Source organism: Natator depressus, chromosome 7 (assembly GCF_965152275.1).
Source record: "Natator depressus isolate rNatDep1 chromosome 7, rNatDep2.hap1, whole genome shotgun sequence".
Taxonomy (NCBI): Eukaryota; Metazoa; Chordata; order Testudines; family Cheloniidae; genus Natator; species Natator depressus.
In genome coordinates this window covers 47781237-47808549 of record NC_134240.1, presented here as the reverse complement: position 1 = coordinate 47808549, position 27313 = coordinate 47781237, and the positions used below count along the sequence as shown (strand labels likewise).

The 27313-nt window shown below is 54.2% G+C and overlaps 1 protein-coding gene across 2 annotated transcripts; it reads left to right on the top strand.

The window, feature by feature from the left end:
• The first annotated feature begins 6508 nt into the window (after positions 1-6508).
• IFRD2 (interferon related developmental regulator 2) lies at positions 6509-26244 on the top strand. 2 transcript variants are annotated; one of them, XM_074958345.1, is made up of 12 exons: positions 6509-6591; positions 15456-15572; positions 16031-16115; positions 16912-17036; positions 17720-17877; positions 19468-19518; positions 20666-20847; positions 21273-21378; positions 21908-22045; positions 22779-22907; positions 23130-23225; positions 24058-26244. In XM_074958345.1, the coding sequence occupies exons 1-12, from the start codon at positions 6546-6548 to the stop codon at positions 24136-24138; spliced, it is 1314 nt and encodes a 437-aa protein (XP_074814446.1). In that variant the 5' UTR covers positions 6509-6545; the 3' UTR covers positions 24139-26244. The 2 variants fall into 2 exon arrangements, with proteins under 2 accessions (XP_074814446.1, XP_074814445.1); XM_074958344.1 differs by lacking the exon at positions 6509-6591 and adding an exon at positions 14936-15106.
• The last annotated feature ends 1069 nt before the right edge of the window (positions 26245-27313 follow it).

Here is a 27313-nt window from a genome sequence, read left to right as displayed (position 1 = left end):
CCCCACCTCTCCATGGGGCTCCGCTCTGCCAGCCACCCCATGAGCTGCTCTAGCCATCCGACAAACTGCTCTGCTCCACCAGCTGCTCTGCTCTGCTTGCCGTCCCGCAAACTGCAATGCTCTGCCAGCCACCCCGCAAACTGCTCCACCATATATCTTCAAAAAAAGAAAAGGAGTACTTGTGGCACCTTAGAGACTAGCCAATTTATTTGAGCATAAGCTTTCGTGAGCTACAGCTCACTTCATTGGATGCATAAAGTGGAAAATGCAGTGAGGATGTTTTATACACACAGACCATGAAAAAATGGGTGTTTATCGCTTCAAAAGGTTTTCTCTCCCCCCACCACTCTCTCCTGCTGGTAATAGTTTATCTAAAGTGATCACCCTCCTTACAATGTGTATGACAATCAAGGTGGGCCATTTCCAGCACAAATCCAGGGTTTAACAAGAATGTCTGAGGAACGGGGGGGGGGGGGGGGGGGAGGAAAAAACAAGGGGAAATAGGTTACCTTGCATAATGACTTAACCACTCCCAGGCTCTATTCAAGCCTAAGTTAATTGTATCCAATTTGCAAATGAATTCCAATTCAGCAGTCTCTCGCTGGAGTCTGGTTTTGAAGTTTTTCTGTTGTAATATCGCAACTTTCATGTCTGTAATCACGTGACCAGAGAGATTGAAGTGTTCTCCGACTGGTTTATGAATGTCATAATTCTTGACATCTGATTTGTGTCTATATTGATGACATCTTCATCATCTGGACCCATGGAAAAGAAGCCCTTGAGGAATTCCACCGTGATTTCAACAATTTCCATCCCACCATCAACCTCAGCCTGGACCAGTCCACACAAGAGATCCACTTCCTGGACACTACGGTGCTAATAAGCGATGGTCACATAAACACCACCCTATACCGGAAACCTACTGACCGCTATTCCTACCTACATGCCTCCAGCTTCCACCCAGACCACACCACGCGGTCCATGGTATTTGCGAATACAGACTAACACGGCTGCTACTCTGAAACATATATCTTCAGGCTCCCCCACTACTTAACACAACTGTTAGGGGGCTTATTCCTTCACCCACTTACTTCCCTGGTCCTTCTCGCATGAACAGAGAGCAACAATACCCAAAGTCCAAAGGTGCAAACAATTCGATGTTTATTGGGGTGAACTTCCAGCAAGCATGATTCCAGTTTCCTTCCTTAGTGTCCCCCTTCCCAGCTCTGACACCACAGAGCCTTACACCTGTGTCCCTGTTCCCATTCCTGCCCTTAGCCAAACATGATTCCAATTTCCTTACCCCCATTCCCTGTTCCCATTTCCCCCTTTAGCAAAACATGATTCCAATTTCCCCACCCCCATTCCCTGTTCCCATTTTCCCCACACACACACACCCACTCACTTCCTGATTGACTGCAAACTATATAGTAAAACTTGAGTTCTGCTTAGCTATACCTTAACCAATCATTCTACTGAAATTTAACTAACCAATCCTAACATACTGTAATATGATTAGCTAACCAGCTATATCCCACCACCTTAATTAGTTTACACCCAGCAAAATTAATTATACAGCAGACAGAAACAATCACAGAACCAGACAGAGACCATGCCAATAAACAATAGCAAAGTGGGAACTATAATGACAAAACAATACAGAAGTGAGGATTTCACAACTACATCTATAAAGACATAAGAGTTTCCCAGCTGTGTCTATTGATAAGTGAGTTCTTACCAGGCAGAAAACTATCAACCTAAATTTCCTTTTACATCTTCTAGGCACTTCCCTTTCTCTGGAGGTGATAGGCATTATCAGGACAGGGTTGTATTCCTAACAGCCCAATAGCAGCTTCTTTCAAGGTGACTACTTTGGAATGTGAGGATGTGATCGGTCACTTCCCAGCTTATGGCTGCTTCTGCTGCTTAGCCAAAGAACCTAAGAACAGGGCCTCAGACTGTCACAGTAAGAGAAGGACCTTACACTAGCAGACAGTGATTTTGATTCTTTCTTTTATACCTCAATAACTAGCCAAGTGATAAGAATACACCTAAATTCTTAGAGTACAGGCCTTTACAGACAGGCCTGAATATCTATATCCCAACAACAACACTCAGTGATTTCAGCTCTCAGTAAGTTTAGCTCTTTTGTGATTTCAGCTTTTAGTAGGGGAGCCTCAGTGCTGGTGCACCATTACCCTAAAGTGAATTCAGCTCAACAGCCTGTAACTAGACTCCTAATAGAATCAAAATTAGCTCTGATATTCCATAATGGAAAGAGACAGCAATAACAATTAGCATGTGGCACCCATGCCACCAGGTATTACTATCTAACCCCAGCCTCTCTCAATTCACAGAGTTTTGGAACCCATGTCCCTTGCCTAGCGAGTGCTACTTAGTTGATGGCGAGTCCCTCCATCATAACAAAAGGCCAAGTACAGTTCCACTGTCCTTGATTCCCATAATCAGGGTAATAACAATTTATTCTTCCTGCCCCAATAACAGAGACACTGGGGATCCCACAGCAGCCAAAGTGACCATTCGGGCAGCTATGGCCTCATTCTAGGCGGGGTGGATGGGCCTACGCAAATGAGATCAGCCCCTAAAGTTCTTTTCCACAACTTGCCACACCTCACCACTAGATGTCAGGGTGGAGCTCATCCTGACTCTGCTTACATGAATAAACCTTTAGATTTTAGATTCAAAAGGATTGGCAACAGCGTGATTTGTGAGTAAAATCTAATTTGTATATTGACCTGGGTCTGGGGCTTGGTCCTTTGGGATCGAAAGAACCTTTTGTCTTTTACTGAGGTATTGCTTTTTATAACCATTTGTCCCCATAACGAGTGGCACTGGTGGTGATACTGGGAAACTGGAGTGTCTAAGGGAATTGCTTGTGTGACTTGTGGTTAGCCAGTGGGGTAAAACCAAAGTCTTCTCTGTTTGGCTGGTTTGGTTTGCCTTGGTGTGCCTAGAAACCCCAGCCTTGGGCAGTAACTGCCCTGCTTTAAGCAATATGTCCTAAACTAGCACTTTCAGCTGGGTCCCATCAAGGGCAGCACTGTTACAGATGGGAAGCTGGAGTTACCCCACGACTTGGGGCTAGCGGGGCATAGCTAGTTCCTGCGTGCCCATGACCGACAGCCTGACCAAGACAGCAGTTCTTTGGGACTCACAGCACGGGAGCAGCGAGGGGGCTTGCAGGTGTGCTTGCTGCAGGAGGGGACGTCCCTAAGTTGTCTCAGTTCCGCAGGAAGCTGGGGGAGGGGGGCAGCACAGGGACCCACTCTGTGGAGCCCAATTTCTTCAGCTGCTGGCAGTTCTTCCATAATGAGTCCAAATCAGCCAGGCCGAGTCAATGCCACCTGGGGTCAGGGCCAGATTAACACAGGGACTTTAAAAGAAAAGGAGGACTTGTGGCACCTTAGAGACTAACCAATTTATTTGAGCATGAGCTTTCGTGAGCTACAGCTCACTTCATCGGATGCATACTGTGGAAATTGCAGAAGACGTTATATACACAGACACCATGAAACAATACCTCCTCCCACCCCACTCTCCTGCTGGTAATAGCTTATCTAAAGTGATCATCAAGTTGGGCCATTTCCAGCACAAATCCAGGTTTTCTCACCCTCCGCCCCCCCACAGACAAACTCACTCTCTTGCTGGTAATAGCCCATCCAAAGTGACCACTCTCTTCACAATGTGTATGATAATCAAGGTGGGCCATTTCCTGCAGAAATCCAGGTTCTCTCACCCCCTCCAAAAACCACACACACAAACTCACTCTCCTGCTGGTAATAGCCTATCCAAAGTGACCACTCTCCTTACAACCTGCATGAAAATCAAGGTGGGCCATTTCCAGCACAAATACAGGTTTTCTCACCCCCCCCCCACACACACACACACAAACTCACTCTCCTGCTGGCAATAGCTCATCCAAAGTGACCACTCTCCCCACAATGTGCATGACAATCAAGGTGGGCTACTTCCAGCATAAATCCAAGTTTAACCAGAACGTCTGGGGGGGGAGGAAAAAACAAGGGGAAATAGGCTACCTTGCATAATGACTTAGCCACTCCCAGTCTCTATTTAAGCCTAAATTAATAGTATCCAATTTGCAAATGAATTCCAATTCAGCAGTTTCTCGCTGGATTCTGGATTTGAAGGTTTTTTGTTGTAAGATAGCGACCTTCATGTCTCTGATTGCGTGACCAGAGAGATTGAAGTGTTCTCCGACTGGTTTATGAATGTTATAATTCTTGACATCTGATTTGTGTCCATATATTCTTTTACGTAGAGACTGTCCAGTTTGACCAATGTACATGGCAGAGGGGCATTGCTGGCACATATCACATTGGTGGATGTGCAGGTGAACGAGCCTCTGATAGTGTGGCTGATGTTATTAGGCCCTGTGATGGTGTCCCCTGAATAGATATGTGGGCACAGTTGGCAACGGGCTTTGTTGCAAGGACAGGTTCCTGGGTTAGTGGTTCTGTTGTGTGATATGTGGTTGTTGGTGAGTATTCGCTTCAGGTTGGGGGGTTGTCTGTAGGCAAGGACTGGCCTGTCTCCCAAGATTTGTGAGAGTGTTGGGTCATCCTTCAGGATAGGTTGTAGATCCTTAATAATGCGTTGGAGGGGTTTTAGTTGGGGGCTGAAGGTGACGGCTAGTGGCGTTCTGTTATTTTCTTTGTTAGGCCTGTCCTGTAGTAGGTGACTTCTGGGAACTCTTCTGGCTCTATCAATCTGTTTCTTCACTTCCGCAGGTGGGTATTGTAGTTGTTTCAACCTTCAGGAGGAGTCCACCTAGAATCCTTCTTTTTGTAATGTTGGTCGGGAGGCCTCTGTGGATTAGTATGTTGTTCAGAGGTATTTTGGAAATATTCCTTGAGTCGGAGACGTCGAAAATAGGATTCTAGGTCACCACAGAACTGTATCATGTTCGTGGGGGTGGAGGGGCAGAAGGAGAGGCCCCGAGATAGGACAGCTGCTTCTGCTGGGCTGAGAGTATAGTTGGATAGGTTAACAATATTGCTGGGTGGGTTGAGGGAACCATTGCTGTGGCCCCTTGTAGCATGTAGTAGTTTAGAAAGTTTAGTGTCCTTTTTCTTTTGTAGAGAAGCAAAGTGTGCGTTGTAAATGGCTTGTCTAGTTTTAGTAAAATCCAGCCACGAGGAAGTTTGTGTATCAAGCATTCTTACAACTATAATACCCACCTGCGGAAGTGAAGAAACAGATTGATAGAGCCAAAAGAGTTCCCAGAAGTCACTTACTACAGGACAGGCCGGATGTGGCCCGCTGCTTCTTTTCATCCAGCTGGACGCCAGTCCCAGAGCCTCGGCGCCACTCCCACCCTGCGGGGCTGGAACCGCGAGTGCCAGCTCGCCAGCGTGCCCCTAGGCAAGGGGCATTCAGGGAATCTCTGAGTGCTGCCCCCACCCCACCCCCCGTGCCAGCTCCACAGCTCCCACTGGGTGGGAACCGCAGCCAATGGGAGCTGTTGGAGCAGCACCTGTGGGCATGGGCAGCGTGCACCGTGCAGACAGGCCTGCCTGGCCCTTCCGCCAAGGAGCTGGACATGCCAGTCACCTTGGGGAGCAGAGCAGCGTGGAGCCAGGGCTGGCAGGGATCCTGCCTTAGCCCTGCTGACCAGGAGCTGCCAGAAGTAACCACCTCCAGGCCTTAGCCTGCATCCCCTACCCCATTCCAGAGCCTCCTCCTTCACCCAAACTCCCTCCCAGACCCCGCACCTCCACCTGCACCCAAACCCCTGTCCCAGCCCTGAGCCCACTCCTGCACCCAAACTCCCACCCAGAGCCTGCACCCCAACCCCCTAGCCCATCCCTGGCCCCAGCTGGGGCTCCACCCCAATCCCCTGCCCAAGCCCTGAGCTCACTCCCGCACTCCAAACCCCCAGGAGCCCCACAAAATTTAATAGCCCCGGACCCACAGGAGAATTAATCCAGCCCTCCCTGGGATGCTGGGGCAGGGCTTGGGGATGCACATTTCGATGTTAGCGAGCCCCCCAGATCTGTCCCCCAAAGATCAGAGCACTTTCTTTGCTGCTGTCCCAGCTCTTCCCAGGCCGGACCCCCGGCCCACGCAGCCCCAGCCATGGGCATCTGCACTTGGCTTCGCATCTCCCCAAGGGCTGCCACGTGAAACGCGCCCCAGGAGGGCCGCCCGTAGCGGAAGGGTTAACACAGCTCCGGCCGGCGCGCGGCGTCTGCGGGGACTTGTAGTCCGTGCCCCAGGCAGTGGCTGCCCCAGGCGCGGAGCATCATGGGCCTCGTAGTCCCGGGCGCCTGTCACAAAGCGCGAGGGCCGTGGCGACTCCCCCCCCTCACGGACTGCGCCTCCCAGGGGGCAGCGCGGCGGCGGCGGCGGGCGGGGACTGCCCTGCCCGCGAGCGAGGGAAGATGGTGGCGCCGGCGGCTGCCGCGTGGTTCCCCCCTCAGGCAGCGCCCAGCCCTGGCCGCCCCGAGCCCGCAGAGCGCGCCCGGCCCCGCACCGCCCCCTGAGAGCGTCCGGCCCGGCCCGCCATGCCCCGCTCCCGCCGGGCGCACGCGACCCGGAGGGGCGGCCGCGGTGAGTCACCGTAGGGGTGGGGGGTGGCTGTGGGGTGGAGGTGGCAGGAGAGGGGGTGCCCGGGGGTGGAGCCGGCCGGCCGGGTTACCTTGTCGGGAGGGGCAGGCTAGGTGGGACGCGCTCAGGCTCTGCCAGCTCCTGCCTTAGGCCTTTCCAGGCAGGGCTGCGTGGCCTTCTATACACTCCCCTCAAACAGATCTGTGGGCTGCTGCGCTCCGCCTCCCATGACCCCACTCCCGGCGGTAGTTCTGGCCTGGGCTGCACGTGGTCTTTCTGAACTCACTGCTCAGACTGAGGGTGGGGTGCCTGGGAATGGGGGAAGCACTTTGGGGCAGGGGCTATCATTTTGTCCTGTGTTTGTGCAGCACCTGTCACAGTGAGGGCTTGGTCTGTGCCTGGGACTTGTAGGTGCTTCCACAATAATATGCTGTTATCCTCAATGTACGGAGACTGTGGTCTGGTTTACACCTAAAACTGAGGTCGATGTAGTTATGGTGCACAGGGGTGTGAAAAATCCAGCTGTGCCAACCTAAACCCCCCAGTGTAGACATGGCTAGGTTAACAAAAGAATGCTTCCATCGCTCAGGGAGGTGGAGTTACTACAGCATAGGGGAAACCCACTTCTCTTCACTGCAACCTGCATTGACATTACTAGTTCCTGTAGCGGTGATATGGCTTAAATGACTGACATGCAATCTGTGGAGGAACAGCAACTTGAACCCAGGTCTCCCAAATCTCTCACTAGCACCCTATCCGCTAGACCCTGTCCATCCTTCCTCTCACTGTGGTTGACTGAACTCTCCTTAGCTGAACAAATCTTGCCTTTCCTAGTCATTTAGGGACCTGTGAATTGAAACAGCAGGTGCAAATACACTTCGTTCTGTGTGCAGTTCTGTTGCTGTTTTGTGCATTGACTGTCCCCTTGTGGTGATACTTGGTCAGGGCATCTGTTTAAAAATGTTTAATTGAATGATACATTTACGGGGTGCTCAAACTTTGACAAAAGTACTAAAAATATAAATCCAACAGCAAAATAATGCTTTTGGACTTTTAAGATTAAATTTGGGGGCAGTGGTATGCCTGCTAAATCAGGGCAGCTCAGGATCATCTTCAATATTGCTTTTCAGTCTGTGAAGACTACAGATTCCAGTGTGCATGTTCCGCTGTAATCAAAGCACCTAGAAGTGTAGTTAGCATACAGCACCTCATATTAAAGATGGGGGCAGCTGGGATCTGCTTCCTTCTCCCAAATTAGGTACATACTTTCTGCCAAAATGGATCTAGTTTTAAAGGTGAACAACAAGGGGGAAAATTGAAGTAAGTGGAGATATGTCCCATATGCTCCCACTAACAAAGCTTAGAGGGGGGAAAGATTTCAGCACAGGAGGAAAAAAAATTAGACTCCTACGGAAGTTCTGGATTCAGTAGAGAAGGCCCAGAATATATCCGTGGTTGTGTGGGACTTAAAGTGGCTCTGGCTTCATGCGTCTTAAACTGGGAAGAACAGGAGGATGTTCCAGATTTAACATTTAAGATTTAAAACATTTAAAGGATTACCTTGAATTTTTGAAACTAACGTAAAATCCCAGTTTCTGATAGTCTCCTTTAGATAGTAATGCCTATGCTTTTGTCTAATTTCCTCTCTTTTAAAAAATGGAAGGGTTAATTTGCTCAGCTTGCTGCTTCTGTTCAAGGCCTTTTCAGCAGGGGGAGAAACTGATTATATATGGGAAACAGAAACTGACTAGTGCTGTCAAATGCGCAAAGTACACTGTGGTAAATAGAGAATTTATTCTTATTTCATTTTTAGTCATATTATTTGGGTTATGGTAGCGTCTTAGAGATCAGTCACGGACCAAGTCCCGTTGCGCTAGGCATTTTAGTAACACAAACAAAAAAGCCTTTCTCTGCATCTTGTGTTTGTAACTATATAATAGGTTAACAAAAAAGTTGACAGGAATGTGACTTTTTTTCAAGTTGACAGTGTCTTTTTAAATCTTATTTCTATGCTGAAATCCCTCTTTCAAAGGCACATTTCTGTTTTATCTATCTCCATTTTCACTTTCCAGTTCACTCTTAATCTTGTTCCTAAGCAGCATTCTTGCATGAAAGGATACTAAAAGTAGGGTACCTTCTGTCAGCCTATGTCTGAACTAAAAGGAAGCAATGTGTCCATTACCTAGCTTGTGCTTGCTAGCTACTGGAGTCTTCTGATACCTGGGTGCAAACAGGAAGAGCTTCCAGGTGGGAATTTTGTCGCGGTTGTTATACAAAGCTGTAGCTCTTTTGCAACCCCCACTTGTTCTGCTATTTCTGTGCGTGCATCTCCTCTGAAATCCTGTACTCCATCTCATCTCCATTTCATGTTCTTTGCTGCTAGTGAACTGCCCACAATGAGATCTATGCTGTATGCCATGCAAAAGTAGTCTGTTTCTGCCTCAGGTAGCTTAGCATCGGGAAGACACTGAAGACAGGGCATGCTGTGAGATCCAGAGGAGGGAGCAGACATACCTGGATGTATTTTTTCAGTATCCGTAAAATGCAGTAGTAAAACTTCTCACTTAGAGACAAATGTTTGAGTGGACAAATCACGGAAGCTGTTACTGTCCGTCTGCAGTTCAGTGACTGCTGGGGAATGCATTGCTAGCCCTGTTTCTGTTCTTTGCGGACCACGTCATAGTTGGCATTATGGGGGAATCTTCAGCAAGATTATTGCAAAGGGAACAACTTCACTAAGTGGGATATATTTTACACTGCGGTGTCCCTGACCCAGCCTGGAACTTTCCATTCTTCACAGCTGTAAGAGAGGCATGCCGAGCATGTCTCTTCTGCAGGTTTGTTGGATGAGTGCACTTTCACGCATGCAGCTGTTTGCAGTACTCCAAATACACGCAGCTGCAATTGTGCCAGACTGCTGTTTGCTTACAGACTTGGAAGCCAGTGCTGTGCAAACACTTGTTTGGTGTCCTGGGCATTGTAGGATCACCTGGAAGGTCTGGCTGATGTGGATCTATCCCAAACCATGGAAAGCCCCTGCCTATGGCACAGGTTATTCTTTAGGTTGCGGTAGCACCTGGATGTGCATGGCACTCTCCAAACAACCAGTTTAAGCAACTGTGTTCAACAGAGATGTGAGACACTCCCCTACCAAAGCTGGATTTGAACGTGGTATTCTCTAACATGGATATAACATGGTTTTAAATGTTTGCAATGTGTAAACAAAGGCTATTAACCAGGGCTGGAGTAATTTTCTAGGCACTTATTAGCCAAAGGGTTAAATCTAATAGCCAGAGAGCAATGCAAAAGATGAGGGTGCAGGATAAGATCTGGGGGCTGGTTTTGCTGAAATCCACAGCAGGGCACCCTTTGCCTGTGCTGCTAGGAATGGGCTGTTTCTGGACTCTGCTCAGGCAGCCCCATCTTGGTTTGGCTGGTGGCCATTTGGCTAGAAGCCATTTTACAGAGACTTCCTTCTGAGGATCTCAGAATGCAAATCTGTTAGTAGTAGGTGGGTCCATGCACGCCTGGCTGTGGTGAAAGCGGGGGGGTTGCAAAGGGGGCTTCTCTCTTCCTCCCCTGCTTGGGAGGTGTGAGAGATAGATGCTGAGAAGTGGGGTGAGCCTTGCCATGTGTCAGGGTGTATCATTAGACAATACAGAGCTGTCTTTATTGCTCGCCTGACAGAGCTCCCTGTACCGCTACTTGGCATTGGCATGAGGGGCAAATTGCAGGCACTTAACCACAACAGCAGCTAGCTGAGCATGTAAAAGTTCGCCCATGTGCTCTGCAGAGCTCCATGTAGAAGGTTGCATGGGGTGGGCTGTTCTCGGGAGTGGATCTGAGCCCCATCCTGCTCCGCATGTCTCTCACCTGCCCAGGGGGCTCAGGACAGGTTTTGTATCTTCGTTCGGTTTGAAAGGCCCATGACCCCCACGTGCCCTGTTGTGAGGGACTTGCTGACTCGGCTTCCCAAAGATCCCAACCTGCTGCTTTTCCCCCTGGCCACTGCATTGTGCGGCACCCTGCTGGCAAGCTCCAGGGGGAGGGATCTCTGAGAGGGCAGGCTGTGTGCTCAGCATTACACTTTCATTTCTCTGCCAATCCGGCTCAGGCATTCAGTGCCACGCTGTTCTCACAGCAGGCATGGAGCCCAAAGAACATTAACCCTTCAGAAACATGTCCCTGGCGCTCTGCTTGCTGTGATGAGTAGGATTTGATATACCAGCTGCCTTCTGGTCTTAATCCTTGTGCCTTAGCAAGAGGCTAAAAATAAAACCCAAAGGTTTGTCCCAGTTCCCCTTCCCTAGCATCCTTCTGCCTCAGCCCTGTGCCCCAGTCCCTGTTCCCCTTCTCTCTCCTGCACCCCAATCCAGGCATCTCCCCCCCCCCAACTCCAGCACCCCTCTGCTCTACCTCTGACCTCTTCTGGCAGTGGCTGCCTGCTTAGTTGGGTCGCTGTAACTTAATGTGGTGCTGTTTTGTTCTGGTTATAGCAGCAGAGCCCTTGGCTCTCTTCCCACAAAGCTTGTCCGCTTCTGTGTGGGGTTATGTAAGGTGAGCCGGTCTCTGTTTATCACTCAGCTCAGCATTTTTGTGCTGCATCAGCACACAGTTTCCAGGGCCTGTGTGCCTCTGGCCTTGCTGGGGGGGTGCCGCCCGATGCAGTCTGTGGATGTGCCACTCCCGCACTATGGGTGCCTGCTTGGGTTAAAGGCTCACTCCATGCAGTTCTCCAGAAGGGCTCCTCCAAACTACCCTTTAATATGTGTATAGTGCTGCTTCTCCCAGTGATCACAAAGTGCAGTCACGGGTACCACCACTGACCTGCGTATGGGGGGAGGGGTGCAGGCAAACCCTTCACGCAGTGTTCTCTGCCTGGCCTCCTTCCAGCTTCTTCTGAAGTGCTGGGCTTTAAAGAGCTGGCAGCTGTGTGCTGAGCTGGCACTGGCTGGTTTAACACTGAAAGTGGCATTAAGTTGTTTCTGTTTTGACAAAGTTCCCAGCTGTGAGCAATGTCCCCCGTCCCCCAAGCCAGGCCTCAAGTGGGGAGGGGCAATGGGGCAGTCTGAAGGGGGGTGGATCCAGATTGCCCTTGGGGGAATACTGAGGCTAGTTCAGTCTGCACTGGACTGGGCTTTCAGGGATCGCAGCTGTTTCGGGAACAGATGCGTTTGGAGGCTACCTGTGATGTCTCCAGCTGGTTTAGCCCCTGGAGCATCCTCGCTCTGATGTCCAGCTTTCTGTAGGGTCCGTGTCTTTGGCCAGTATGGCTTGCACTCTTCACCACTCCCTCCCGTGGGGGTGTGAAGGAGGACAGTTGGCTCTGTGAGCTTACGTGATTAAGACACTTATCTCTCCACAGCAGCTGCTGGGTTCCTGTTGTTGCCCAGTGTGTCGCTGAGTTCCCCCATCGAAGCTGTGCATGCACCACTTCTCCAAAGCACCCGGTCTCTGGTGCTGTCATGCCCCTGGGCCGGCTGCAACCCAAGCTGCCCAGCCGACTCCTCCAGGACACAACCCTGCATGGGGAGCACCGATTCAATGGCTGCATGCCGCCTAGCAGGCAAAGAGGAAGGCCAGGCGTGGGCACTTAATCCTGGACTTCCCTGGCCTTCAGCACCCGACTCCATCAACACTCCTGCTGCCTCTCGCACTGGCATCCCTCCCCCTCCCCTCGGTTGCTGTCCATGTGCTCAGAGGCTGCTCTGGGTCAGCTCAGCCATTCGTGATCGTGCTGGCCTGTTGCTTGTGCTTGGCATGCAGAGTAACTGGTGCTGCTTGTTGTTCATGAGCTAACTTCAGCGTGTAGTCAGTGTGCTTGGTGCTCCACAAACCATGAATGGGCCCTGCCCCAAAGAACTTGCAATCAGAGCCAAAAAGGGGGAAGATGGATTGGACTGGGAAGACTGGGATGGACTGAACTCTTAATAGCCACATACCAAGGGAACTGATGGGCAGGATCCCCTGAGAGAATGACATGAGGGGGAAAGGAGTCCAGGGGAGCTGGCTGTATTTTAAAGAATCCTTATTGCGGTTACAGGAACAAACCATCCCGATGTGTAGAAAGAATAGTAAATATGGCAGGCGACCAGCTTAGCTTATCAGTGAAATCCTTGCTGATCTTAAACACAAAAAAGCAGCTTACAAGAAATGGAAGATTGGACAAATGACCAGGGAGGAGTATAAAAATATTGCTCGGGCATGCAGGAGTGAAATCAGGAAGGCCAAATCACACTTGGAGTTGCAGCTAGCGAGAGATGTTAAGAGTAACAAGAAGGGTTTCTTCAGGTATGTTAGCAACAAGAAGAAAGTCAAGGGAAGTGTGGGCCCCTTACTGAATGAGGGAGGCAACCTAGTGACAGAGGGTGTGGAAAAAGCTAATGTACTCAATGCTTTTTTTGCCTCTGTCTTCATGAACAAGGTCAGCTCCCAGACTACTGCACTGGGCAGCACAGTATGGGAAGGAGGTGACCATCCCTCTGTGGATAAAGAAGTGGTTTGGGACTACTTAGAAAAGCTGGATGAGCACAAGTCCATGGGGCTGGATGTGCTGCATCTGAGAGTGCTAAAGGAGTTGGCGGATGTGATTGCAGAGCCATTAGCCATTATCTTTGAAAACTCATGGCGATCGGGGGAGGTCCTAGACAAATGGAGAAAGGCTAATGTAGTGCCCATCTTTAAAAAAGAGAGAGAGGAGGATCCAACGAACTACAGGCCAGTCAGCCTCACCTCAGTCCCTGGAAAAATCATGGAGCAGGTCCTCAAGGAATCAATTCTGAAGCACTTAGAGGAGAGGAAAGTGATCCGGAACAGTCAGCATGGATTCACCAAGGGCAAGTCATGCCTGACTAATTTAATTGCCTTCTTTGACGAGATAACTGGCTCTGTGGGTGAGGGGGAAAGCAGTGGATGTGTTATTCCTTGACTTTAGCAAAGCTTTTGATACAGTCTCCCACAGTATTCTTGCCAGCAAGTTAAAGAAGTATGGGCTGGATGAATGGACTATAAGATGGATAGAAAACTGGCTAGATCGTCAGGCTCAACAGGTGGTGATCAATGGCTCCATGTCTAGTTGGCGGCCGGTATCAAGCAGAGTGCCCCAAGGGTTGGTCCTGGGGCTGGTTTTGTTCAATATCTTCATTAATGATCTGGAGGATGGTGTGGACTTGCACCCTCAGCAAGTTTGCAGATGACACTAAACTGAGAGGAGTGGTAGATAAGCTGGAGGGTAGGGAAAGGATACAGAGGGACCTAGACAAATTAGAGGATTGGGCCAAAAAAATCTGATGAGGTTCAACAAGGACAGGTGCAGAGTCCTGCACTTAGGATGGAAGAATCCCATGCACCGCTACAGACTAGGGACCGAATGGCTCGGCAGCAGTTCTGCAGAAAAGGACCTAGGGGTTACAGTGGACGAGAAGCTGGATATGAGTCAACAGTGTGCCCTTGTTGCCAAGAAGGCTAACGGCATTTTGGGCTGTATAAGTAGGAGCACTGCTAGCAGATGGAGGGACGTGATCGTTCTCCTCTATTCGACACTGGTGAGGCCTCATCTGGAGTACTGTGTCCCGTTTTGGGCCCCACCCTACAAGAAGGATGTGGACAAATTGGAAAGTGTCCAGCGGAGGGCAACAAAAATGATTGGGGGACTGGAACACATGACTTATGAGGAGAGGCTGAGGGAACTCGGATTATTTAGTCTGCAGAAGAGAAGAATGAGGGGGGATTTGATAGCAGCCTTCAACTACCTGAAAGGGGGTTCCAAAGAGGATGGATCTAGACTGTTCTCAGTGGTAGCTGATGACAGAACAAGGAGTAATGGTCTCAAGTTGCGGTGGGAGAGATTTAGGTTGGATATTAGGAAAAACTTTCAATAGGAGGGTGGTGAAGCACTAGAGTGCGTTACCTAGGGAGGTGGTGGAATCTCGTTCCTTTGAGGTTTTTAAGGTCAGGCTTGACAAAGCCCTGGCTGGGATGATTTAGTTGGGGATTAGGTCCTGCTTTGAGCAGGGGGTTGGACTAGATGACCTCCTGAGGTCCCTTCGAACCCTGAAATTCTATGATTCTATAAAGCTGTCTTGTGGCCAGTCTTGGCTCCCTTCTCTCTCATCTCCTGCACCTTGTCCCCTTTCCATATGGTGCTGATTATCAGAGGCTCCAGGTCTCCCTTCTTTATCAGCAGGGCATGTCTAAACTGGGGTTGCGAATTTGCCAATATCCTCCCTTGCTATCTGCGTAGACACTTGCTGCTTCCTTATTTGCAGGCTACATATGGTGCAATCTGATATTCCTGTCCCCATCAGTGCTTGTGGCAATAGTAGCAAGGCGTGTGAGTCGCTGAACCCAGCCCTCGGGGCAGACTTGTCACCAGTGGGGATCTAGTTGACACCCCGAGTCACAGTACAGCTGGCTACAGGCATGTGGCGCCCGCACAGCCTGTTGGGAGGCATGGTGTTTTGCAGGCATACAGCTAGGTCCCTGCCTGGCGGAGCTGGCAGCCTGAGTTGGATGACTCGTGAGTGAGGCTTAATGGGCAGAGGATGGGGGATATGGGAGATCCAGAGGAGTGGAGGTGGAATTGACTAGATCTCCCTTTGCAAGCTTCCCTGGCATGTTATGTGGGCAAGTTCAGTCTGCCTTTGTACACCTTAAGCTACTGGCAGCTACAGGAAGCTGGGCCAGCTAGCTCAGTGATGGCAGACCCCGGAGGAGGAGGATTGTATTTCTTACAGTTGCTGGGGCAGGGTAGGAAGGTGATTAAAGGGGCAAGGGAGGCTCTCCAGGAGTGGAGTGTGGGGCTTTGCTCTCTCTGGGGGCTGCCCCTGTCAACCTAACCCCAGCCCCCTCCCCTTCTGGTTCCCCAGGAGCTCGGAGCAGCGCCAAGGCAGAGTCCCAGGCCAGCGATGATGAGGCAGCCAGTGAAGTACTGAGTCACTACAGCAGCACCAGTGAGAGCACCAGCGTCGCTGAGGAGGGCACCGGTGAGTGAGAGGCAGGGGGCGTGACAGGCAGAGAAGGGCTGGCTAGAACCTGCAGCCAGGCAGGAGCAAACCAAGCACATAGCAACAGAGCGCTCTGTGTCTCACCAGAACCTCCCTTCTGCCCAGCATCTTTTTTTTTTTCCCCTCCCTCCCTCCCTCCAGGCCCATAAAAATCAGGGGCAGGCTAAGAAATTCCAGGCCTCGGTTGTGTAAAGGACTTTAACTGATGGCACGCGAGGGCTTGTCCCAGGCCCAGTCACGCTAGCTGACCATGGAGCTGCCTCCAGGTCGGCCCTGCAGGGTCAGTGGTTCTGATCAGGTGTACGAAGCACAGGGCCAGGTGGCACAGCTGCTGCTCTCCTTCCTGGGACTGGATGTGGGGGTTGGCACTGGGGCCTGAGGTGGGAAGAATGGGTCCATCTGGCTGCTCGGCATTTGACTCTGGCTGTTGCTTGCAGGGAGCGATGCTGTGGATGAGCAGGCCCAGCAGGAGGAGGTGGAAGACAAACTGAAGGAGTGCATTGACAACGTGACAGACAAGAGGTGAGACGGGGATGGCCCATGCCAAGGCTTCCTCCCACTCCTCAGCACTGGCCCTTCCTCAGGGAAAGCACAGGCGTTCAGTGTGCTGCAGCTGTCCTGGGAGCTCTCGCCTCCTCTCTCTCCCTTCTCTCCCTGCAGTGGGTGTCCGTAGGTGCCAGGAGCCCTTTGCTCCTAGTAAGTGCAGCACATGCCAGTGGGCTCAGCCAGACAGGGAGGAGCTTTAAGAGCGTGTCTGGATTTCATCCCCAGCTTTGCTCTGTCCAGCTGGGAGAGGGAAAACTAGTCTGGGAGGCATCTGCAACTTGATGGGAGCCATGGCAGATAGGGTATGAAGGCAGCTCCCCTGGGATCTCATCCTGCACAGCCCCAGGGAAAGTACTTCTGTTCCTGCTCCAGCTGCAGCGAGGCCAGACTGGACAGGACTCCCCTGTGGAGCAACCCTTAGAAGCGTGTCATCATAGCTAGCACCCCCTTTGCTCCGCAGCCCTGCTGGGCTGGGCACCTCCCTCAAGAGGGGTAAGCTGGCCTTGGAAGGGGTGTGCTCTGCACCCCCTGTTGAGAAGAACCCATTGGGATGGTGACTCACCCTTTTCTCCGGGCTTCCCTGGCTTGGGAGGTTTGTCAGCCCTTTGGGACTGGCCCCAGAATGTCTTCCCTCTCTTTCCTCCCCTCCCCCTGCTGAGCCTGCCTGCCTACAAGGAAGCTGATCTAGGTGATGAGTGGCTGGGGTGGCCCTTGCCAGCTTTTTCAGGTCCCCACCTCCCTCTCAATGTCTAGCTCAGGGTATCTTTTCCAGCACCAGGACCCGACAGGTAGCTCTGGAGAGCTTGCGGCTGGCTTTCTCCTCCAAGACACTCTTTGACTTCTTGCTGGAACGCAGGCTCACACTCACAGACTCCTTGGAGAAGTGCCTGAAGAAAGGTAAGGCTACCCCTGCCCTTCCAGCCCTGGGAAGGCCCTCCGTAGCGGGGCAGGGGGCCACCATCTTCCCTGCAGATCCGGCCCCTTGGCGTAAAACCAGTCTTTATCTGCAGCCTAGATCTTCTCCTGACCTCAGCAGATCATAGCAGGAACGCCCGCAGACCATCAGCTGCAGGGGGGCGGGGTAAGTAGCAGGAGCAGAGACACCCAAGGGGGATGACCAACAGAACATGCAGTGTCTCGAAACTAAACCTTTGCAAACCCCCTTTGCAAATCTTTTATTCTTGCCTGCCTGGCAGGGCTCTGTCCTGGCAGGGCTAGCCCCTAATGCAGTTTAGTGAATGCAGGAACTAACTCTGCCTTCAGCTTCTACAGTGGGAGCGCCAGTTTCTTCACTCTTCTCTGGGCAGGTTGAAAACCTCAACTCTACCAAATAAATCAGCTTGGCTGAGAGCCCCCCTCCAGTCTCAGGACACCAGCCCGAAGTGCTGAGCAAAGTTCTGCTCTGCCTGCATTGGACATTTGCCTCCATCCAGCAGCTGAGGGGTGTCGGTGCACCTCGCTGCGTGTTCTTTGGTTGCATGCACATGCCCTGTTCTGCTCTGGCGCTTGAGGCAGCCTCCCAGGTGGAGGAAGGGAGAATATCTTGAAGCTGATGGAAGTTCTCTTCTCCTGCCATGCAGGTAAAGGGGAGGAGCAGTCTCTAGCTGCTAGCGTTCTCACACTACTGTGCCTTCAGATGGGCTCGGGCCCCGAGGGGGAGGAGGTTTTCCGCAGCCTGAAGCCCCTCCTCATCAGCATCCTGACTGACTCCTCGGCCAGCCCCATCGCTCGCCAGAGCGTAAGTAGCAAGTCTCCAGGACACAGGAGCCCAGCTGGGTTCCAGGGGCGCAGAGCAGAGAGCAGCGCTGATGTGCTTTAAAGAGAGCTGTGTGGGGCTGGGTCTCCCTTGCACCTGGGTCTGTCTCGGGTTAGCTCTAGGCTTGTAGCAGGACTGTGGCTGGGTTATCACAGAATGTGTGAAACTGACCAGTGGCCATGGAACTCAGCATTCACTTTCCATCGGTTCCAGCTTCTACAGGGAGGAATTCAGCTGTGGGTGTGATGGGGAGATGTGGCTCTGAGAGAGGCTGAGTGCCAGTCCTGGCTGGGCCAACCTGCTTTTGGACTTGCTCATGCTGAGCCTGCAGACCTGGCCCCTTGGAGAATGGACCAGACTCAATACTATGTCAGAGGACAGGCTGGGACAGGGTCCTCTCTCCCCTGAATCCTCGTTCTCTTCCCATCTCTGCTCTGTCGGTGGTCTCATCTGCAAGGCTGGCTCCGTGATCCAGGGCGTGGGAGGGTACTCTCCAGAACTGAGAAGAGGAGGCCTGACCTTTCCCCTCTGTCCAACCCGCCTGGATCCATGGACAGGGGCTAGAGGAATCCAAGCAGGCGGACCAGCCCCAGGGATGCAGAGACAGGAGGCCTCCCTCCTGAGCCCCCGTGTGCACAGTCCCTCAGGCCAGCAGGGCGGCACCCCAACCCCTGCTCTGCTAGGAATCAGACTGCAGCTTGCCCCAGTCACGGGGTGCCCAGGCTCCTGACCACGCTGGCAGCGCTGAATCCTTAGCGTCATGTGCCATGGGGTGCGGCTTTGGAACGTGCTGGTGTAACAGCCGCCCTCTTAGCCAGCACCAGGGAATGAACCGGGAGCTGCCACTGCTAACAAAGTCTCTCCAGCTTGGACTGCAGATCCAGGGCTCCCTAGCTGGGCTGTAATACTCATAGCTTCTCCCCGACCCTTCGAGGTGGCACCCCCCACTTTGAGCAGTGCTGCTTGTGTGCTCCCACAAGGAGAACAGCCTCGGCCTTACTGACTTAGAGCAGTTCAGTGTCAGCCCAGTTTCCCAGGCCCTATGGGATCACACAACCCGACTGCCCCACTCGGCCTCCTCCCTGCCATGCTCAGAGGCCAGGGATTGACTGGGCCTGGGAGACTGTACCACTGTCTTACCCATAGACAGGTCCCTGCAGGGCACAGGTGGTGTAACACTGGCAGGCAGCATGAGGGCAGCTTGCCCTGCCTTGTGCCTGCGTTGTGCAGAGAGAGCTCCTAGGCTGGCCACCAGCAGGAAATCACCCCAACACAGTCTGCTTCTGCTCTGTGCCCCCTGCTTCCTGCCAGTATGGGGCACACAAAGAGCCATGGAGTCCAGGAGCAGGCCAGATCAGCCAGCACAATCCCCAGTATGAACAGAGGGCTTCCTGGCCATTTCCCACAGGAGGGGAGGCGCCCAAGCATAGTCTTAGAGCAAAGGCACCTGTGTTAGCTCGTGGCGCTGGAGGATTTTACCAGAGGGGTGGCTTGGAAGGAGTTAGGCACTGGGATCTAGGGGTAGGGATTGGCCCTGCATTACTTCCATAACCCGTTCCTCTTCCTGTCTAGTGTGCCACGGCCCTGGGCATGTGCTGCTACGTTGCTGCTGCGGATGTGGAGGTAACTATGCCACGGGCTAGCACCCAATGGGTGCTTTAAATGGAAAAGCTAGGGAAGGCTGCTCAGCCCCAGTAGGGTCTGGTGTCCCCTTCCTTTCCCACCGCAGAGCCAGATGCACCGAACCACCACTGCCACCATCTTGCGGGGTGCAGCAGTTGCTACTGCTCATCACATGGCTGCTTCAGGGAAGGTGGTCTTAACCCCCCTTGTCTGTAGTGCTATCATACCAGCCTGGGGGTCCTGCCTGGCTGCTGTCCCTGCCCTGGAACTGTCCAGTTCACTAGTCACTAGCTGTGCCCTTGGCTTGTTTGGTCCCACCTGGCTCTGCCTAGTTGGATGATGGGATGTTTCCCCTCCAGTGTGGGAGGGGCTGTGATCCTCACGCTGTTACCAGAGCAGCTGTTCAGAGGAGAGCAGAGTCCTGTCCCCCATGATCAGACCCACCCGTTGGAGGGACCCAGGGAACTGGCTGCCATGTCGCATAGGATCCAGGAGTCTTCAGCCCTCATCTTCACGTCCTTGCACCTCCAGCTACTGCCAGTATCCCCAGGCAGCCAGTCTCTGCGGCTGGTTCTTCATCCATGACCAGGACAATGTGGAAGCACCAAGAGACACCCCCACCCCCAGCAGCTCATGACAGGGTTAGGCCTGTCCAAGGAGTTCCTCTGGCACAGAACCTGGAGCTTCTCTGGATAACAGGCTGCTTCTGGGCTGGGCAGTCAACACACAGTCAACCTGTGGAACTCCTTGCCAGAGGATGTTGTGAAGGCCAAGACCATAACCGGGTTCAAAAGAGAACTAGATAAAATCATGGAGGATAGGTTCTGCTATTAGCCAGGATGGGCAGAAATGGTGTCCCTAGCCTCTGTTTGCCAGAAGCTGGGAATGGGCAACAGGAGATGGATCACTTGATGATTACCTGTTCTGTTCATTCCCTCTGGGGCTTGGCACTGACCACTATCGGAAGACAGGATACTGGGCTAGATGGACCTTTGGTCTGACCCAGTAGGACCATTCTTATGGGCAGACCCCGAATGTGTTGACCTGGCTGAGGTGCTCTCATCAGAGGCTGCTGGGGCTCATTCCTGCCCTCCAATTCCCCTGGCTGTGTAACTCCCTGGTGCGCTCACACTCTCTCCTGCCCTAGGATCTGGTTTCCTGTCTCACCTGCCTGGAGGGCATCTTTGGCACTTCCTGCCTGGAGGAGGGCAGCTCTGTCCCCACCCACCACAGCCCCCTGCTCCAGACTTTGCACTGCAACTCCCTCCAGTCCTGGTCCCTGCTCCTTACCATCTGCCCCAGCTCCCAGATCAAGAAGATCCTGGACAAGTGAGTGACTTGACAGTGCTAAGGAGCTAGATGTGGGCAGGGAGTGAGCTGCCATTTGACCCTTTCATGACAAGGGTTCAGAGGGCAATGCATGTCCTGTTGCACCAGCTGGGTGGCAGGGGGTTGGACTGTGGGGCTGACTGAGCGGAGAAGTATCCCATCCATTGTATGGGGTGGGAGCTAGCCCAAACTCCAGCACTGGCCAGGTCAGTCTCCATTGTGGCTGGCAAGTAGCACAGGAGTGTGCTAGCTGCTCTCCATAGGAAGTGTGGCAGGCCGGCTCCCCTGCTCTGTCTCCACCCCCTCCTGCCTGAGCAAGGCCCAGGAGGGTCTCCCCTGGCTGCCCATTGCCCTCTGAGATGCCCAGGCGAGCGCAGCGTATCTGGTGCTGGCTCAGCCTTGATTCCCTGTCTCTCCTGCTGCAGTCACCTGCTCAAGCTGCCGCTGCTGCTGTCCAGCGACAACGTCCACCTGCGGATTGTGGCGGGCGAGACCATCGCGCTGCTCTTCGAGCTGGCCCACGAGCTGGAGGTACGTCTCAGGGTGCTGCTGGGGCTCAGACAGGCTCAGTGCTGCGTGGGGCACGAACCCTCAGCCATGGTGTGTCTGCCACGAGTTGGTGGCCAGCCCAGTGCTGCAGTAACGAGGAGCAGAGGAGGCTGGCTGTCTCGAGAAGCCTGCCCAGGGCCCCTGCTGTAAGGGGGCTGGCTTGCTCTCGCCTCTTGCTGTTTCCTTTCCCTATGCTCCTGGCAGGGTCCCTGTTCTGTCCCCTGCTGCCACGATCCACATCACTGGCAAGGGATGCCCAGGGGCACGGGCTGGTTATGTGTTCAGTGGGTGGTGTCCATTGGGAAGACTGGCAGTAGGACCTGCTCCCCCACTAGAGAGCCCTCCCAGCCCAGCTGCCCCTATCCGGAGAAACCCTAGCCAGGCTCCAGGTTAACCCCCCTCCTAGCACTCCAGCCATGGCTAATCCCTGTTCTCTGCCAGGCTTCCAGCTGTGGGGTGAATTCCAAGCAGGCTGCTCATCACCTCCCCAACCTCGTTCCCTCCCACACAGGAGGAGTTCTTCTACGAGGACATGGACCTGCTGTGCACCAGTCTCAAAGCCCTGGCCACCGACAGCAACAAGTACCGGGCCAAGACGGACAGACGCAAGCAGCGCTCCATCTTCCGCGATGTGCTGCACTTCATCGAGGTGCTCGCTAATCCCTGCCAGCCCTTGAGAAGCCTCACTGACGGGGAGGGGAGTGTGGGCGCTAGAACCGGGCATGCCCATGGCAGAGGCCAGCCTGGGTCCTGCTAGCAGGCTGCTTAGCAGGGTTCTCTGTTGGGATACAAAGCTCTAGGCCCCTTCAGCCTGTTACTGCCCCAGCCCTGACTGCAAGTCCCAGCTGGCACCTTGCTGGGATCTCTCTGGGGGTGGAGTCATGCCATCTTGAGGTGACTCCAGACCAGTTACCCTGCCCCAGTGGGGTTGGAGGTGTAGCCTGGCAAAGGGCTCAGTCACTAAGGACTTTGAGTGTCTCAGTCCAGCAGTGCCCAGTGTGTGACCCACTCGGGTTGCAGGGCTGAGCGTGTGTTAGAATGCCAAGGGGCTGGGATGGCCGCCACCAGCCAGTCTGCAGGAATTATGAAGTAGTAAGTGGCTGGCAGCTATGTTGGCATCACAGCTGGCCCAAGGCAAGTGTCTTCCACAAGGCACAGGGACCTGTGCATCTGAGGAGAACTGCCAACTGGCTTATGCCAGTGCACTGTGGGTGAGTCATTAAGCTGGGAGCTGCTGGGCTCATGGGCCCTGCTTTGTCCCGTGGCATTCCCTGGTGGGGGCGGCTCTTTCCCTGTGCTCCTTGGATGCGTGTCGGATGGGGCGGGGCTCGTGCTCTCTTGGGCTGCCTGGTGAGGCACTAATGCCACCTCCCTGCCCCCAGAACGGCGAGTGCCATGAGGAGACCATCAAGTTTGGCCTGGAGTGCATGTACGTGGACAGCTGGGTCAGGAGGAGAATGTACAACGCCTTCAAGGAGGTGCTGGGCTCCGGGGTCAGGCATCACCTACAGGTACTGAACTGGGGGTGGGGTGCTGAGAAGGTCTGGCTGGGGGGAGGTGGGATCAGAGACCCTCCCAGGTAAGGGGGAGCGTCTCCTGAACAGGTGCTTGGCTTGCCCCAGGTGGCCGTGTGTAGCGGGGAGCTTGGTGCTGGGTGTGGTGGGGGAGCAGCTGCCCCCTCCCTATGAAGGCTGGGGGGCACACCAACAGGTCTCGTCTCATGTCGCCCTTAGAACAATGAGCTGCTGCGCGAGATCTTTGACCTGGGGCCTCCACTGGTGCTGGATGCTGCAGCTATCAAAGCCAGTAAGATCTCCCGCTTCGAGAAGGTAAGTCGCTCAGCAACTCGAGCCAGGCCTGTGGTCCCTTTCTGCCTGGCTCCAGTGCCCCCTGCGGGGCTGCCTGTGTCCCAGGAGGTGCTGGGCAGAACCCTGGTTTCCTTCGCTTCCACCTCACCCACAGCCCTCCTTGAGGGGGCACTGAGCCTAGTGGGGAGGCACCAAGGAAGGGCTGGAGAAGGCTGCAAGTAGCTGCGATGGCTGGGGAGGACTCTTCCGGCCCTGCTAAAGCCCATCGCTGGCTCCTGTGGCCAGGCTGGGGAGAGCAGAGGGGACAGCTCCCCATTCCAGGCAGAGCTCTCCCCACGAGCCTTGGGGGTCCAGAACCAGGAGTTCCCTTACCACCTGGGGTCAGGATCCCAGGGTTTGTTGGGATGGTGGGTCCAGTCCCAGGAGCTCGGTTAACACGGGACTAGGCCCGGACACCTCCAGGCTGGTGGCCAAGGCACTGGGCTCTCCCAGCGAGTGAAACAGAACCCCACTTGGCTCAAGCAGCTGCTTTCTTCTCTGGTGAGGGGCTGGCCCCCCTCTGACTTCACCGGCTGGAGGGGGGAGGATCTGGTGGAGTGCCCCGTGCAGGGATGTAGAGGGATAATAGGTGGAATACCAGAAAGAAGCCCCCAGCGTTGGCTGAGTAATCTCCCCAGGGAAGGTCTGGGAGCCCCATGGCTGGGGATGTGGAGGGTACCAGCAGAGCTGCCCGTGAGCAACCCTGCTTTGTGCTCTGGGGCCAGCCAGGGTGGGTAGATGGGCCCTAATGGCACAACCTGGTAGTTCTGTCCCTCCCCCTCCAGCTGACTGTTCCTTCTCCTCTCACCCCCAGCACCTGTATAACTCGGCCGCCTTCAAAGCCCGGACGAAAGCCAGGAGCCGCGTGCGCGATAAGCGAGCCGATGTCCTGTGACGGAGGCCGCTCTCTCCGCCGCCTCCTGTACAACCCACGGACTGCAGACCCTGACCACTGTGACACAGGGGAGGAGCTGCGGGGTGGGGCGCTCAGCCCTCCCAGTTCATCAGCTCCTGCCACGCCCCTCACCCCCAGCCACGGGGGCTTTTAGATATGTACAGACTTGTATTTAAATGGCGTGGCTGATGGATCCCAGCGAGACGGCCATGGGCCAGTTTTATTTTTTTAACCAAAAAAATGTAAGTGAGGTTTGGGTGGGGGGAAGCCCCCCACTTTTAGCTGGTGATTTTAGCCTCCTCTGGCCACCCCCGCTCCTGCGAGCGCGTTGGGCCATCCAGGTGCTGTCCCATGGAAATGCTGTGAATCAGTGCACAGGCTGGAGGCAGTGAGGAAGGGGGGAGGCGGATTTTCAGCTGGGTGTCTTGTTCTCTCCCCTGCTGTGGGAGCTGTTTGCCTTGGCTGGGTGAAGTGGGAATTGGCAATTGAAATGGCTGGTGAAATGCTGAGGGTGTGGCATTACTGCAGGGGCTGTTCGCCCTGCCCTCCCCAATATATACATGCTTGCATTGGGCCCCTCCCATGTGCGCAGGCCAACCAGCTCTTCCCCTGCCCTTCCAGGAGTCATGAGCATGGCTCAGGATGTGCCCATGGGGCTGTGGGCCATCAGCAGCTACTGGTTTGAGAGAAATCCCCAACCAGTGTCAGGGTGGAACTAACAGGGCCCCATGGGGGTAGGGTCACTGCTGAGGAGCTGCTGCTCCCCTCAGGTGCTCATGTTTTGTGGGGTGGGGTCTTGGGGTTCATCTCCATAGCAGGGTGCAGGGAAGGTCGGAGTGTGAAGTGGGGATCGCTTGCCAAGAGGGGTTGATGCAGTCCCTAGTGTGACCAGTGAGGGGGAGATGAGATTCCCCCACCCCCTCCAGGGAGAAGCCGGAGGTCTTGGAGCAAGCAGCAGCCTGCTCACGGCCCTGGCCCCCTGGCTGCTAGAGACGAGGGTGGGGATTGTGGGTGATGAAGGCAGAGCCTAGAACTGAGCACTGGAGCGGGCTACCAGCACAGCCTCCCCCCCCCCCAGCTCTGTCCCCCTCAGACAGATCTCACCCCGAGTTAGCCAGGTCTGACTCAGTCTAATAGTAACTAATGGAGTGTAGTGCCTGGACTAGCCCCAGACCTGTCTGCCCCCCACCCCAAAGCTGAGAGAAACTGAGCTGGTGGGAAAGGTGAAACGCACCATGCTGAGGGAGCAAAGGGCTGCAGTGGGGGCGGGGCAAGCCTTGTAAAGGCTCAATGATGCATTGCAGGGCTGGGAACTGTGCTCGCTTTAACCGGGCATTGTCTCTTTAAAAATCCCCTTTGGAAGTGATTCTTCCTCTCCCCCCACTCCGACCCCCCCAAAAAAGAAAACACAGGCAGGCTTAGTGTGACCCTACAGCGTGTGCTGGGAGGGGAGGGCCCCCTGTTTCTGTAGTGCCCCCTCTTGCCTTGCTCGGCAGGTGCTTGGGGGAGGGGGGTAAAAGGTCAGGAACCACACTCCCTCTGCCCTTCCGGATGAAAAATTGCCCCTCTGAAGGCTGCAATTTCACTTTCTTCTGAGCCTTGTTATCTGCCTGTCGGGGGTTGGGTCCCCTCCCGTTCCCACTAGCCTCTGCCCAGAGCTGGGGGAATGGGGCCAGCCACCCCTTGCTAGGAAGCATCTCCCCTGGAGTGCTTTGAAGGTGGCTCCCTGCCTGGGGTTGAGGCCTTCCTTATGGTCTCTGACAGCACAATGGCCTAAGGGGCCAAAGCTGGCCCAGGTGCTCTCTGGCTATGAAGGTCACATCAACTTCTCGCCGCTGCTCTGCGGGGCTGGGCTCTGCCATAGTCGGGCGGGGGGGACACACAAAGAAACCATGCCAGAGGGGGAGAAGAAAGGCAGCAGGGGCAGAGCGAGGTGGGACAGGGCAGTAGCATGGCCCAGCTTGTGCTCTGTATCATGGAGGGACGGGGACTTTGCTATGGGATGCTCACCTGGGCCATTGGGGTGTTCACCCTATCCTACAGGGCTTCCCTCAAATGGATTGCTGGAGTGGTTTTATAACAGGGTGATTAGCGGAGATCATTAAAAGGCAAATCTCTAGGCTGCCTAGTCTGATTTCAGAAGTGGTAAGTGCAGGGCAGCACCTGCTGCTGGGGAGGGCAGGGAGAGGCGATCAGGGCTTTGGATGTGGGCGGGCCTGCTGGGTTGGGATGGGCTGTTCAGGGCAGGGGTGTGCCCTAGGGCCATCTCTGCAGCTCCTGAGGACATGCTCTGCCTGCAGCAGGGCTGCCTCCCCTATGCAGGAGCCAGGCATTCCCTCCTCCTGTCTGCGTCTGGCAATGCAGGATGGGACCCTTACCCTTTCCCAGCCCCCTGCCATGCATGCTGGGCCGGTGTCCCCATGGCAGCCTCGGCCACAGAACCATCCTGCCCTGCAAAAGGAGCAAGAGGCAGCATTCCAGCTACCCTGCCTCTTGCACCTGTGCTGTGGCAGCTGCCCCTTGCCACTGGGGGAAGCCAGCGAGGAGCTCTCTACTGCTTTGTCTCCTGGGTTCCATCCAGTCCGACCATTTGTGAAACACAGGCCTGCCCCACTAATCCCCAGAGCAGAGCTGCTAGGAAAACACCCTGGCTTGATCTGAACATTGCAAGGGATGGAGAATCAACCATGCCCATTATTAAATACTTCCAATATTGGGGTTGAGACAGTGGTTCTCAACATGGGCTGCATGTGGCCTGTGTGGCAGGGTCCCAGCTGCCCAGCCTGATGGGGTCAGTTTGGGGTCCCAGCTGCCTGCCTGGCTTGCACAGCAGGGTCCAGGTTGTGTTGCAGGGTTGCGGCAGCCCTACTGCCCGGCAGGGTTGGGGCTGCTGCCTGGCCTGGCACTGCAGGGCCCTGGGCCCCTGCCACCTAACCCTGCACCCGGGGCTCTGCTCCTGGCCCCACTCTGTGGAGGGGGTGCTGGGCAAAGAGGTTTGGGGGGTGGGCACTGTGGTTCTCAACCTGTGGCCCAGGTAACATCATGTGGGCTGCATATGCTGCCCACAATGATAAATAGGTTGCAAACCATGAGTTAAGGGTAAGGAGGGGAAGAGATTTGGGGCTGATTCTCTATAGAAAAGGCCTGAAGGCCTAAACAAGCCCTCAGGGGCTCT

What these genes read in the sequence shown, in the direction of transcription:
- IFRD2 (XM_074958344.1), top strand. Translation starts at nt 15,010, where the DNA reads ATGTGGCGCCCGCACAGCCTGTTGGGAGGCATGGTGTTTTGCAGGCAT. An exon ending in GCCCCATCGCTCGCCAGAGC is followed by an intron (nt 17,878 to 19,467) that starts GTAAGTAGCAAG and finishes CTTCCTGTCTAG; the next exon opens with TGTGCCACGGCCCTGGGCAT. An exon ending in AGATCTCCCGCTTCGAGAAG is followed by an intron (nt 23,226 to 24,057) that starts GTAAGTCGCTCA and finishes TCTCACCCCCAG; the next exon opens with CACCTGTATAACTCGGCCGC.